Genomic DNA, 14955 nt, shown 5'->3' on the forward strand with positions numbered 1-14955 from the left:
TCGCAGGCGGTGGTAACGGCGCAGGCCTTTTCCTCACAAATTCGTATCCTTCGCATTGGTCCATAGATAAGTCTTCTTCTACAGGATCAGGTAGCGGATGCTTCGGATGTTCTTTCTTCCCAAACAGCCAAGACATTTTCTGCAAAATAGTAATTATTCCTGCGCTTCCCGAAAACTAGGAGGTTATCTCCACGAAAGTGTGCGTCCCCACGACAGTCAACGACTGTCAATAACGCGCAAACTGTCACGTATGCACCTGCAATTGCCACGATTCATGATTCTCGCGTTAGAATTTAAGAAAAGCTCGACAATTACTCACGCGCAAGGGAATCGCAACCGACCGATGAAACTACAAGGCGCAATTTCTCTTCAAAAACTGACCATCCCGTGGAGGCGAGGGCGAGGGCGAGGGCGGGAGCGGACAAGTGGTTTCGATCTTCTTTTCTAATATAAAACTGTTCGCGACACAGAAAGCTCAATCTCCGAGCAAGAAAAGTTAGTCGCATTAGCACCTAGTGATTTTATCGCGATCGAATTAGCGTGACGAAACAAATCAAATTTGTCGAAGAATTATTTCTTGTTGAAACACGGTATCCTATAATCCTCTAACACCGCTATCCGTCAGATGTTAGCACCGAAACCAGCAAGTGTGTAGATAGATACGAGCGTGGGAAGGAAAGAAAAAGTGACTGCATCGCGCGTCACCGCGACGATCCTTGTCGCTCGTAGTTGGCAAGTTGGCAAGTTAGCACGTTGGCAAGCCTGGGACGATCCGCTAGGTTGTAGGTTAGAGACAGCTCATCGCATAGTTGCGCAGCTAGACGGGTCGCGGAGTCGCGAGCACCGACGAACCGTTCACGCGTAATCGCAGAAAGTTTGAAAGACTGTTCGCAATTATCAGTGAATCGTTGTGCGGCATTCGTAAACGCGGAAATACCGTCGCGTCGGCTCGTTCGTACCAATTTACGCGTTCCCCGTGTTTCGGAACGCATGCGTGCTACCAAGGTAACGAAGTGCGTCTGGCAATTGGCAATAATCAGACAGGCTGCTATATGTAGGTATGTAGTTGGACGACCCACGACGAGGTAGCAGCTCGATCGCATTGTTTTTATGCTCCCGTGTGTGTACATACCATGCATATACGCTCCGTTTAAGGCGTATCGCGAGTGCGAGCGTTTGTACCTTGTACGCGTCCAGTTCTTTCGGAGTATCTGTGGTGCAAGAGAAATTATACGACGTGTGTCTGTGGAATAGCTGAACGTACGTGTTTCGCATAGGTGTGGCATCATTACCAGTGAGTCTCAGGATTGGTGAATTTGCGCGCTACCGACCGTCGCTGGCGCTGTCCCTCCCGTTTCCTACGTCTCTTCCCTCTGTTGCTCTGTTGCTTATCGTCTCACACCTCTCTTCACTATACTCCCCCTGCCAGCGATCTCTCTCTCTTTCTCTCTCTCTCTCTCTCTCTCTCTCTCTCTCTCTCTCTCTCTCTCTCTCTCTTCAGGCACTCTCTCACTCACTCACTCACTCACTCACTCACTCACTCACCCTCTGCGCGCGCGAGCACGCGACCGAAATGGAGTATGCGTGCGTCTCGACACACTCTTCACGTAACTGTTTGCGCGTCGCATTTTTGCCACGTGTCACGCGATCAGACTCGAGCTAAACTTTGCGGACTAAGCGGGCGAGTGTGAACGCGAGTATTGGGTGCAACGTTTCTTCTTTACGCTCGCTCGATCGACTGAAAATAACATAAAATTGGAGCGTTTACTTTGGGAGATCGGGACGATGAGGTTGGACAACGACGAGTGATCGCTTTCCGCGACTTTTAATCCGTGTGGTTGCAGCTACTGCCGCTACACTCACCGTCCGCGTCACAATGCGTCGAACGTGCACGCGTGCACACATACACGCGCCGCGCGCTATCGGAATCCGAACCTCGATCTCTGACAAGAAAACAAATGCGATCCTCCACTTTTCTCGTTTTCCGCAATTCTCCTGTAACGTTGTAATACGTACGTACGCGCCTACTTACTACCTTACAGCAATATTCTCTAAGCTTACTAACCACGAGACTACGCGCGATAATAATGATAATAATAACAACTTTGTTCCCGTGCCATTTTGTCAGCTGTCATTATGTAAACGATATTCCTGTTTTAATGGCTCGAGCTGTGAATAGAAGTCGCGTCGTTTTATTAAACAGTGATATACGGATAGCTGGTTTTCTTCCTTCATCGAAGGTCATTACGGTCTTGGAACGAACAATCATTCCACCGTATCCCCGCCCCCAAACATCGACGTTTTATCCAAAGTTCAACTGAAAGTTTCTTTCTAACTTCCGGCTGAAGCCACGACAAGGGAGAATTGTCGGAAACGGAGATGCAAGGATGCGTGTACGCGGGCGTTCGGGAGTCGCGTGCCATGATCAGTAAATGTGTATATTTAATAATCGTGACCAATCGAGGCGGGTATACGCGGCCCTCGATCTTCCGTGTTTACGTACGGCGGATGTAAAACGCAACGTCTCGAATGGAAGCTTGGATCGATTTGATAGACAAACACTATCCGATGAAAAGAACTTTGCCCTGACAGTTAAAGTGAACGCCGCGGCCGAGGCACAAATGTATCGAAGAGGACGGGAAAATCACGACAGAGGTAATTGGTAGAAGTTGCACGGAGTAAATAAAGTAGCATCGACGAGGGCGACGAACGTAAATAGGTCAGGGAAATCCCGACGATCATCCGAGGAACTAACAATAAGATCAGACGCAGCCTCTTCCTAGTTTCGTGTCGGATATATTCGTCTCTGATCCCCGCGACGGGGGCCACGAAAAAGTGATCGGAAGTCGGAACGCGTCCTGTTCGTTCTTAGGCTTGTTTCAGAGCGAGATACGGCTTTTACAGAATTTCAGTGTGCGCGATAAACGATACACAGCGTCCCATTAAATGTACAAGTAAAACTAGACGAGACCAGGGAACTTTCTGTCTGTAGTTGCTCTGCCCGTGCGTCAGGGAATGGTTCGGAACGCTTCTGTCTTGAAACACTCTATTTTCACGTTATAGGGTAAACGCACCAATAAATGAACACTTAAGGCTAATGAATGAACACTGTTATAAAATTATGCTTGCAGCGCGATTGACTCCACGTGCTGCAAAAATTGTTTGGATCTGAAGCAAGAAATTACAAGAAGTCTCTGATTAATTAGCTGCTTCTTTTAATAACTTATTTTACTGATTTTAATAAAAAATGTCCATTCACTGGCGCGTGTTCATTTACTGGTACATCCACCCTACAAACAATTGTCTAATCGCGTTTCAGGAAAGAAGGACGTATGCGACGGTCAAAGAAGTGGGTTACGACGTTGTGGCGCTGACGGTAGATGCAGGGTGCGGTGAATGTTGGAGAAAACAGAATGTCCAGCGAGCAACCGCGAGCAAGCGCAGTTGCGACCAAAGGTAAGCCCTCCGCTCAATTCCGTTCCCGCAACTCTTCCGCTTTCCTTCCATTTCACGGCATCGTCGACTATTTACGGGAACGCACAAAAGAGGAAAAATCGTCGGAAAATCATAGGTCGCGACGCGACGCGGCGCTGCATTGTTGTGTGGTTTGTACGTAGTGGGAGGTACTCCAGCTACGTGAATACGAAAAGTACCGCGATCGCCAGCTGATATATCATTGATTCTTTAATCGGCAGTAATTGCGAGTCGGTAGATGGTTTCTGCTCGTTTCCTCGTCGCGACGAAACGAAGGAGAAGCTTTGTATTCGGTTGGAGCGTTATCGTTCCCGGCGTGTCGTATCTCAACGTTTCGCAAGCTTTTCGAAAGGGTAGCCGGGTCGGTCCACCGCTGGAATATACACAAGATTTTATCGCGGGCAACCGCGATCTCTACCGAAGCGCATACGACATTTCTTGCGCGTAAAGTCAACTTGAACCGATCTACGTCTGCGCGACTGAAACGTGTCTGGAATGTATGTATTCGACCGGTAAAATGTGCTCCAAGGTTCCAACCCATTCCGGGCATATCGAAAGACTCTTACTGGTGTGTGGCGACGAGGAAACGAACACGAGACGACTTCCGCGACGTTGTGCGATTTCACCATCGTCAAATATTGATAACACGCGATCCTTTCTCTCCGGACATCGTTAGCCTTCCGTTTTGCGATCGTGAACGATTTCGACCACGTCTATTGACACCGATTCTTCGAGAGTCACCGGTTTTCTCCTTACAGCTGATCGCGGAATCGTTGGCGCGCTCTCGTCGCCAACACGGAGGTTTCATTCATCGTTTCGTACATATTTTCGATCCGGGCCACCCCTTCTCCTCTACAATCGCACTTGTTGCCATTGAGCATCGAGGCGAAACGTACGTGCGCATAGATCATCGACGCGACGAGACGAGACGGGGCGAGTAGTAATTCAACGAGAAAGGAGTGAAGAAGCGATACGCGATATTATTTTCGTCGAATTCACGCTATTTCGGAGCTGAGACTATTACTGCGTCGGTTCGTCAAAGAATGCACGGTGGAAGGACGAGGGATTAGCCAGAAAGAGTGCAACGACGAGCCAGAGTGGGACTACGAGCGGACAAGTAAAAATAAATGTCGAGATGTAGCGGGAATCTTTTGATCCAAAATAGATCGTCGATCACCGGCCGCCGTGATCCGTCAACCGTCAACCGTCATTCGTGATCCGTGATCCGTCATCGACCGTTAGTCGTCTCGGAATCAACGAGTACCTATCTACGAGGGCGGCGCGGTGCGGCGCGGCGCGGCGCGGCGGAACGCTTGTCGCACGGCCTTTCGAGCTTTCTATTTTTAGACGGCCCGATCGTATATACGGGCATCGTCAAGGCCGCGTGTTGCGAAACGATTATCGGTGGCAGATGTGCACCCACCCTACCCACCGAGCCGAATCGAACCCCCCCGCTTTTGCCTAATGATCGACCGCCCCGTTTCGCGCGTTCGATCTCACTTCCGCCGTGCTTGTGAATCGCCGTATGCGCAAGCACGTGCGTATTATCGGGTCGGTCCTTCGTTCCTCGGTACACTGTCGCACAGCAATGGCTGCATAAAATTCATCGGCTCAGCAGTTGCGTTTCGGGATGTAAGCTAAACGTCGACTTCTCAAATGCGACCAGTTCCTCCTGTTCCAATGTGCGACTGCGACCACCAATAGCCCAAAGATTCCTATACATTTCAACGTCATAATCTTCCGCGTGTTGTGCTCCGGAGACGCCGTCCACGATAGAAATTCTACCACGTCCTTTGCCATTTGCGACTCCGTCGCTGGTGTCCCATCGTCGTACTCGATTGTGCCCGGGTAAAACATCTGCGAAAGCGGGAACAAACGAGTTACATACGTTTCGGACCATGGGTGGAACGTGGAGAAGAAGCACGCTTTATCTGTCCTCGGTGTGCGGCGAAAATTAACAACCTCGAGGATTTAATCTCGTTAACAACCTACTTGCGCCATTGCGGTGACAGCGCCGGGAAAATAAGGGTTGAAATATTGTCCGTCGGCCAAATGCACGCCCACCGGCGGTTCCTTCCATCCTGTGAGCAGGGAAAACAGATAATCGATGCCACGTTTTCGCGCGTTAACCATCATTGTCAGATCCGGTGGATACGAGCCAAAGTTAGCGACTCTGGCCGCCTGCTCGTTCGGATAAGGGTCCGGGACCGAGTCGGTCAACTTCCCAGGCCTGTCGTAGTAGTTGCCTGCTTCGTCGGGACCGTCCTCGACCTGTTCCAAATCATTCGTTAGGTCTCGCGCTTTAAACTTAAACGATTGTAAAGCTCGCGTAACCTCGAACTCGGCGGCGATCGCCGTCGCCTCCTCTGCCGTGTGCGACACGTTCACCAGATCGAGGAACCGAACGTATCGCAGACTGTGACACGTGTGGCACACGGTTCGATAGACCACCCATCCTCTTCTCAGAGCCGCGTGATCAAACGACTTGAGCACGCCTTTGAACCCCCACGGGTACCGCGGCAACGAGATCAGCGAGTTATCCAGCGCCTCCACTGATTCCTCCAGAGAGTAAAGAAACACGGCGCAACCACCGACGATTCCAGCTAGGATCCTAAACGCTGCTTTACCATTTTTTCCTCTAATAGTCCGCGATTCTGATTTCTGCCATTCGTATGTACCTCTGGAACAGCCGAATCGATTCTGCCAATTAAATTTCCGACACGCTATTGACACAGCTCGAATTGCTCTCGCGATTGCCGCCATCGTTTTCTCATCGGATCCACGCTCGACAACAAACAGTCGACAAACAACGAACGCCCCGTCTCGGCTCGTCCCGCTTCGTTTCATCGTCGAGTCGGATGTGAACGTTTCCTCGTAGGTGAAACCACTCGCGAGTTTCCGAGTTACGTATTATATTTGTAGAATCGTACGTTTCTTCGGGCCGATTTCCTTGGAGCAGTTATTTTTTATTCAAATGTAAGGTAATCGTCATTAAATTTTGCAGAAAATTTTCGAAAAACGAAGCGAATCAAAAATATTAAGATTTACCTGTTTTGGTTATGAATAACCATTATTGTCCATTGAAATCTGTTTTGGTCGCTAATAACCATTATTAACGACGGAAATTGTTTCCGATTACGAATAATCATTATCGATGACGAGAATTTTTTGGTTACGAATCACCATTATTGATGACAGAATTTTTTTTTTCTTATGAATAACCATTATCGATGGCGAGAATATGTTTTGGTTACGGTGTAACCAATATCTATTGCGGGAATTTTTTTTGGTTACGGAATAACCAATATCTATTGTGGGAATTAACATATATATATTGGGGGAATTTTTTGTTTATACCAAACGTAAATTAAAATTAAATATAAATTAAATATAGAGAAAAATCAATAGTCGTAAGAGCCACCCTACTATCTATCCTTTATTATACACCATCTTATAGTAAATTTGGGTATAGGCAGGTATAGACACGTGCGTAAGAGTGAAACAGCATTTCACGCAATGAAACTATCTCTTTTCAACAGCGCGGCGCGGTACCCACAGTTTGCATTCCATATATTCTATAGTTCAATGGTTCATACCGTAACCAAAAAAAAAAACATAATAAATATGGGTTATACCGTAGCCAAAAGAAATTCCCGCAACAAATATTGCTTACACCGTAACCAAAACAAATTCTCGTCTTCGATAATGGTTATTCATAAGAAAAAAAAATTCTGTCATCAATAATGGTGATTCGTAACCAAAAAATTCTCGTCATCGATAATGATTATTCGTAACCGAAAACAATTTCCGTCGCCAATAATGGTTATCAGCGACTAAAAAATATTTCCGTCGTCAATAATGGTTATTAGGGGCCAAAAAATATTTCTGTTGACAATAATTCATAAGCAAACTCGTTTAAAGAAAGATATTAACTGTTACGCGATGACTTTTAAAATTTAGTTTATAACAGTTATGGCCTCTGGTTTTTCGAGACGGTGGTATTGATGGTATCGATTGATCGACGATCGTTGCAGGATCGCTACGTCACCTCGGGAACATGAAAACGCGTGCTTATTCGTTCGATAGCAAACATAGCTTCTCGCGGTTACGTAACACGCAACCGGTGTTACACAACGTTTTACAATAAAGGCGTCGGGTGTATTTCCGAGACGTTATAAATAAACTACTCGGTTATGCTTGGCATTATGCATACGCGTATATTAGCAAGCTTACGTCCGAATCGGACACACTCCTTTTTGTTGTCAAGTGCGCGCACAGCGGACGCACGTGTAATCGATCAGGTACCCTCTTCCCGAAACGTACGAGCAACGATACGAATAGTCGATATCAGAAACAACGTTGCAACTTTTTCATTCGCGCAAATTCGTTTCGTACCGAATGGCAACGCGAAAAGGACTACAGTGACGCAGGCATACGATAACGTTACGGACGATAATGGCCGCGACCAACGAACGCGTCTAATAATAGGTATCTGCGTATCGATCCACCAACGCGAAAGACACTGCTCTTAGTCGTACGATCGAACTAAAATGCCTTACCAACAAATTGATTCGCCGGTGAAGAAACTAAATGCCACCCGCGGTCGTTATCAAGTGGCGTAGTGGACGGTGCTATTAATACACCAGTATTGTAAGCATCGCCGATACACGTCGCTGGGATTAACGACATTAATCGACAGGCTTTGTTTTCGCGCGCGTAGGAGAAATGTAGGTATATACCGGTGAAAATCGAGCAAGCACGAGCCGCAGCATCGCGCCGCGAAGAAAACGCGTCCAAGCTTGCCCTTACGCTTATGTTTTGCCTGGAGGAGCCCCGCCCGCTCCGTCCCCATCTTTATCTTCGTGCCTCTCATTCTCATCATTCTTTTTCCAACTCAATACAAACATACTTACATACGCCCCCCTACTACACGCGCGCACGTACACGCGTCCCGCACGATTCTCCCATGTTCCCATAGCAGCATTGACCGTCTCTATTTACGTAACGCTCTTTCTCCTTCTCCATCTCCTCCTTCTCCTTCTCCTTCTCCTTCTCCTTCTCCTTCTCCTTCTCCTTCTCCTTCTCCTGGGTCTCGGCCTCGACGATCTTCGTTCTCTAGGCAACTTCTCAGCTACTTCCGACGCGCGTCTATCGTTGGTTGTTTCGATTCATCAACGTTTCCCATCGATTTCGGTGGATCCGCGCTAGTTGCTGATATCAGTGCGCTCGCATTTTTCTTACGTTTTTCATAGGGGCACGGCGGCGATACTTGCAGCCGTGTCGGACAGCCGTGCGCATAAAATAGACTCGAGAAGTTTATTTTCATCGGCTTCATTTATTTTCACTTGGTTTGCCACCCCCCAAGGATACCTGACTGGTATGCCGGTGTACAGGCACGGCAAGGGCGAACAAAACGCGTTCACGCTGTGTGCCATCCCGTCAGGAAGCGGTCGCATGGGAACGAAGGCCAGGAAAACCGCGGCTCGCGTTCAGTTCGCTCTTCGTACTGATGCTAGAAGAAAACAGTACGCTTAGAACGAAGATAGCGTGGGAGTGAAAAGTCCTTTCACCGACAGTAGAGACCGCGAGTAGAAACGCAAAAGGCCAGGACGATCTATATATTTCAGATCTATTCAAAGCCGGGCTTTGGTATTTTGCCAAATCTATTTTTCCGAGCGAAGGCGGGACCACGTATTGTGCTTGTGCTAATTTCGTCTTATCGCAACACGCTCCGGTCCCGCGGTTTCAGTGTGGGTGTTGCCCGTTGCCCGTTACCTGTTACCCGTTTCCCGTTTCCCGCAGCACACCTTCCTGATCGTTTATTCACAGCCAATGTTTTCTTTCTCTCTAACCATCGCCACCTACTGGCTTCGTTCGTCTTCGCGCACGTTTCCACGCGTACAATTCCCCCGCGAGAATTCGCCGGCGGCTGGACAACGTGACGAGAAGGAACGCGTCGATCGATCGCCGCGCGGCTATTTCTATTTTTATCGCGACAGCCAGTTGCTACGCGACGGTGATCGCGTTTCGTCGCTAGTTTAACTTTTGCGATCTTAATTCGGTACGTGTGCCGTTTGCATTGTTGCCTCTCGCCATATTTTGTGTCTTCCTTCCTTCCTTTGACTCTTCCACGCTTTTCAACGCGAACGACAGTGTTCCTTTCGATTCTCATCGACGGGCATCGATTGCCAATCGAAAACTGTTACATTTTCCAAAGAACGTCCCTTTCACTGAAAAATAGCGAAGTTAAGGTCCTCGCAGGAGCGAGCAAACGGGCGGCGTGCGGCGGGCAACCATCTTTCTTTTTTTTTTTTCGAAGGCAAGTGGATGCGTAATGCGTACGGAGGTTGCGTAGGAGGCGCCAAAGTCGTACTCGCGCAGTCCTCGAGGCTCGCGGCAGATACTTGGTGGTGAGCTGCACCAAGCAGGAGGGGGTAGTAAACATAACCCAGATTCGTAAACGGTGGCATCCAGCCGGAGGCAGACGAACGGAAGAGATGGAACCAATAACCTAGCCTACATACTAGCACATCGTGAAAGTAGACGTTGTTCCGCGTAAAGGTCATCCTAGAAAAGTCCACTGATTCAGTATCGCTTCTATTTATATCATTTACTTCTCCTCTCCGGTCTTTTCTCTGACTCTTCGTCACACTTGCAGTTAATTTGCGCCCAAGTTTGTGTTATTGGTTACCATCACGGACGATGCGTAGATGTAGTCGACCCTATACGTTTCGCGAAAGAGCACCTATTCCCCTTGATTTTCACTGTCATGCTGCTAGTTTCCGTTTCTTTCCTATGCGCCATTTCCACCTCCTCCTCCTCCTTCTTTAATTCTTCTCGAAGCGCTTTGCTTTGTCAGACATGCAAAAGTCGTAAAAGAAACGATATCCTGTATAATTTCACGTTTTTTACGCTTGTTGCGTTTGGCGGCTGTAGTCGCTGCTTTCGATTTGGATGAGTCAGTAAAGGCGCCGCGCCACTGCGCCTTGCAGGGTGGCGCCAGACGTATGCACCGTACAGTATGCACACGCGTACGGACTCGTATACACACGTATCATGCCCAACCGATGGTGTACTCGACGAAGACCTTTCGATGGATATCTCGTTCGAATCGACACGATTGCTTTGCCGCGTTCAAATTCTCTTTCGCCCGATAGGCATTCTCTCTTTTTATTCTTCTTCCCAAGTTGCTTTCTCGTTAAATTCGCCGTCCTCTTCAGACGCCCCCGCCCCGTCGGCGTCGCGCCGTCACACTCTAGTGGCATGAAAACATGGACGTCGGGCGCACAGCGAATATTAATGCGTGTTTTTCCACGTGTGGACGTTTATTTTTGCTCGTATTTTTAGTAGTTGGTATTTTCGAACGAGACTGACACTATTTTTGTCCTAGCCCAGCATGCGCTGTATTACCGAACGACCACCTACGAAGCGATCTCCTCCCCCACTCCTCCTCTCTCTCCCTCCACACCTAACCGACCCCTTCTGCAACTATGAAGCGCGCGCACATACACGTTTATCAACGCTCCAGCTGAGCGACTCTCGCTCGTTCCAGTTCAGGATTTTGAAGAGGAATCGGAGAAACTTATAGGATATTGACAGGATATCACGGGCCTTCGGACGTTTCGTTTCGAACGCGTACTGTATCCATACCGGAATACATAATATGGGGAGGGAGGCGGTTTACGCTTTAATTGCGCGACTACTTAATTAAATGCGATTACTCGATCGACTACAAAAATAGACGTGGTTCATTCTCTGAGATTTGTGCCGTAATAACTGTAGTGGAGCAGAGATTATAGAAAAACGCGAATTCGTACTCGAGGGTTACGCTCTGTCTACGCCTTATCGGTAATCACTAATCGATCGTTTTCAAGTATAAGATACAGCAAACATCTAATGATTCTAATGTAATTTTTTTGCACACGGCGCGGCGGCTTTTAGAGCCCGCGTACGAAGGGAAGAGAATTGGTATCGTCGCAACGTCATTAACGGTTAGAATTAAGATACCTATAGCGAGTTTTCAATATTTTACATATATCCTATTTAATAAAACCTCGATGCTATTCCCATCATTCCTTGTCACGATTTAGAACACCGTACCCCTTGACATCGAGAAGAATTTAGAGCCAGCGCGAAACTATAATCTATGCTCTATGTCGTCCTATGAAATCGTTTGACACGAGCAAACTGAACTATGCATACATAGGTACCTGAATTTAAATTCTGCAGAGTTCCCGCGTGATGCCACTATGTACATACCTGTATAGGGGAAAGCGGGGTAATTCCGGCCACATAAGCAGTAAATGTTATAAAACTTGAACAAGTTACACAATTGTTAGTTTTTTTTTTATATTAATTGATACTTTGAAGTGTCTAGTTTGTATTCGTATGAGCGAGAAAGCATAAATTTACGTTGTAACAAAATTGGGAGCAATAACACAAAAATAATCATTTTTCTTTATAAAAGAAAAACTATTAAATTAATAAAAAAATTGTATTATTTCTTATTATAAAATTAATTTGTACATATATCACAAGCGTATTCTTCGGGGGTATCCCATCCTGAACACTCTTCGCGTGCCCATTGACCACATACTGTGCACCGGAACCACGTTTCATCACCTTTCCCGAATTCTTTGCAAAAGGAGCAAATATCGTGCTCTCCATTTTCGTCACAAATATCTGAACTGTCCGATTGAAAATTCAATTTCTTTTTTCTCAGATTTGTTTACCTCACAAATAATTGTGCTGCCTCGCGCGTGGATATTTTATTCTTACTAATTACCTCCACGGCCTTTGATAAATTTTCCTGGTTCCATTCTGCCTTCTTCGAGATTCCTTTATACGTACGAGGCATCTGCGCTAGAAAAAAGCATCGTTAAAAGCTGGCTGGAAGTACCCCTCACTTTTGGCCGGTATTACCCCACACCTCATGCTCAGATATTTGAAGCGATACACTGAATTGAATTTACATATCACCAAAAACCAAAGGTGAGTTTGAAAGTAGAAACATTGCTCTATTTAATGAGATTAATATTAATAATTCATATCTTTTCCATGTACTAACTTACCTTGCTTAACAATCGGCCACTGCTATAAGATTACGGTGCAAAATGAACACTCCCGGATTTCTTTGAAACAAAAGACTGCTATGGTCATGGAAACCCTGAATATTATCTCGCAGCATCATTAACAGGTGGCAGTGCCATACAGAGTCAAGTTACGCGGTTTTATTTAAAGAAATAGAAGTGGCCGGAATTACCCCGCTTCCCCTAAGGTACCTCTTCGCAGACGTTTCGCGAGCAGAGAAAAAGTACAGGGATAACATGGAAAGGGCAAATTGCATATTATGTACTTGCAGCGTGTGGTTGGAAGGGCCATTTCCTCTCTATAAGAGAGATAAAAAAGGATGTACCTGTATTGTACCATCGTAGATGGTGCAACGATGCTAAGAGCAGTTTCAGTGTTACGCAAACTCCCATATGATGTTAGATCCGCGCTATAAATCCTTAGCCTTAGAGCTAGGACGGAAAGTCATTGTCAGTCTATCTTTCGATAGTTACGTATATCCTACATATGCGTGTAGGTACTATGGTACGGTGGTTTCGTGGAGAAATAAAGGGAACGTTGAAGCGTCGAGCAGCGATCGGTGAGAATTTGGCAGGTTGATTCGATCGTTTTCCAGTAGACGAAAAGTGTACTCGTCCCGTTCCCCGAGTCAACCCAATGCTGCTATTTCGAAGGGGTGAAAGGGCGGTAGCTAGGTAAGCTGCTAAAAATAACGCTGGTACATCATATCGAGCGGTCGTCTATAAATAGTCGGAAGTGACGAGAAACCCTGGATGGATTGGAGTTACGAGCGGTGCTATTCAACACGCGCCATCTTTTAGAAAAATTCTTGCATCGGCACACCTATTCATCAGCAGGGGCACCTCATCCTTCCTTCAATCTCATCCCCACCCCCCCACTTCTACCATCGCGTCTTCTGTCAATCCGGTCAGCCCGGTCAGCCGACCGACGCGATGCGAGCCTCGACCACGGGGAACGAGCCTTCGTTTCGACAAGATTCCGTTCCGTCCGCGTCTGCTACTCACCGATCAACCAATTTCTCCTTCCCACAGTTCTCTCCGAACCTTTTCCACGATACATAGATGTTTCCGGAGTTTACGACGTTGCGGCGTTGCTCTCGGACAATTTGGCTTGAAACCTTTTTCAGGAAAGGAGGGAAGAAGCTCGGAATGCGTCGGACCGTTAATAATAGTAATTTGTACGTATAAGTAGCGCGAGTTTGTAGCAACGTTAGCTCGTCGGTCTACGAGCCGCCTATTTAGTTGCGACGAGTCTCTCGCAAGGGTCCGGTCGGCCGGTTGGTCGCTCGTCACGAACACGTGCATCCGATTACTGCGTTCTATGTACGGGTCGCATTAATCTTCGATGAAACGCACCAACTGATTATCGTTCCATCTCGGCGAGCACAAAGAACAAACGCAAAGGACGATTGCCTGGTGCTACTTATTGTCAGTGGAGATTCGGGTAGCATATTCCGCTAGCGCCATGCAAACTGGCGCTATATTTGGCCGGATCGTTGTTGCCTTTCGTTTGCCGAGTTCCTTGAAACTCTTGAAAGCATGGAGAGCAGGAGGAGTACAAGATAGAAAGCGCAACGAAGGAAGATGGAGGTCCCGAATCGCGAAATTCGCGGCTCGGGAGACAGCCGAGTTTGAGAGCAGTAGCGTAGACGAGGATGGTATAAAAACTTGCTAGGAACCGTGGAAAGAGATAGCCTTTTCGGTTACACGCTTGCTCTTGCGGCGCGGGCGCTACAGACGCGAAGAAAGCAGCAGGGGGAAAGAGAGCAGCGTTCCACGCCACACGCGTGCGTTGTGTACGGACGCAACAATACCGGGTCTCTATAAATAGCGGAGATTCGCAAGCCTCGCGAGGCAGGGCGCTGTCATCGGGGGACAATGAGAGGACGGGAGAACGAGAGAACGAGTGAACGAGAAACGCGAGAAAATCGCGAGACGGCAGCGCGCGTTGCGCGTGGCGCGTCTGGCGCAGTTCCTTCTAGATATCCGTGGTGTGCGCGCGGGCAAATCCGCGCGCCTACCACCGCGACCGGTTTCTTTCCAAAACGCGGCATTGATTGGTTCGCTCGCCTCGATGCTCCTTCCTCCGTAATATCGATCGGTCTAGCGTTGGCCAGTGTCTAACCCATATCGAAGGCGATCCAAGGTGATCCATGATAAGCTACGCTAACGTTAGGTGGTGGTCGGCGTGATTCGCGTAGCACTCGCTTGTGCCGGGTGATGGTGTTTGGCAGTTGAGACAGTGGCGCGTGCAATTAGAGCTTAGCTTATCGCGTTCTGTCTCCGCAGTGCACGCTCCTGTACACGTGCAAACAGACGCGCGAGCTTGCTCGGTCGACGAGGGGGCGCATTTTCGAAAGGCCTGGTCGCGCGTCGCTGCGCGCGTTACGCT

The 14955-nt window shown here is 47.8% G+C and overlaps 2 protein-coding genes across 15 annotated transcripts in view; one reads left to right on the forward strand and one right to left on the reverse strand.

The window, feature by feature from the left end:
- Positions 1-9266, reverse strand: LOC143369690 (uncharacterized). 3 transcript variants are annotated; one of them, XM_076813955.1, is made up of 4 exons: positions 5809-9266; positions 5467-5745; positions 5196-5331; positions 1-139 (listed from the first exon to the last, which is right to left on the reverse strand). In XM_076813955.1, coding segments are annotated over exons 1-4 (930 nt in total). In that variant the 5' UTR covers positions 6322-9266; the 3' UTR covers positions 1-137. The 3 variants fall into 3 exon arrangements, 2 of the variants coding, with proteins under 2 accessions (XP_076670070.1, XP_076670069.1); XM_076813954.1 differs by having other exon boundaries at positions 5467-9266; XR_013085458.1 differs by lacking the exons at positions 5196-5331; positions 5467-5745; positions 5809-9266 and adding exons at positions 1133-1211; positions 1293-1461 and having other exon boundaries at positions 4-139.
- Positions 402-14955, forward strand: part of Hdac4 (histone deacetylase 4) — a 27655-nt gene continuing 13101 nt past the window's right edge. For 7 of the 12 annotated variants that reach the window (XM_076813917.1, XM_076813921.1, XM_076813928.1 and 4 more), the window contains exons 1-2: positions 1155-1294; positions 3320-3456. In XM_076813917.1, the coding sequence (XP_076670032.1) occupies positions 3381-3456 (76 nt within the window). In that variant the 5' untranslated portion in view covers positions 1155-1294; positions 3320-3380. Of the gene's footprint in view, positions 1059-1154; positions 1295-1873; positions 2013-2513; positions 2656-3319; positions 3457-14490; positions 14710-14955 lie in introns of those variants that run through there. The other 5 variants (XM_076813927.1, XM_076813930.1, XM_076813919.1 and 2 more) reach the window with 4 other exon arrangements.

This window comes from Andrena cerasifolii, chromosome 6 (genome assembly GCF_050908995.1).
Source record: "Andrena cerasifolii isolate SP2316 chromosome 6, iyAndCera1_principal, whole genome shotgun sequence".
Lineage (NCBI taxonomy): Eukaryota > Metazoa > Arthropoda > Insecta > Hymenoptera > Andrenidae > Andrena > Andrena cerasifolii.

Excerpts from the sequence above, each read along its gene's own strand:
- LOC143369690 (XM_076813954.1), bottom strand. The coding sequence starts at position 6,321 with ATGAAACGAAGCGGGACGAGCCGAGACGGGGCGTTCGTTGTTTGTCGA. Across the intron at positions 5,332-5,466 it reads CTGTCACCGCAATGGCGCAA|ATGTTTTACCCGGGCACAAT; the intron begins GTAGGTTGTTAA and ends CCGCTTTCGCAG.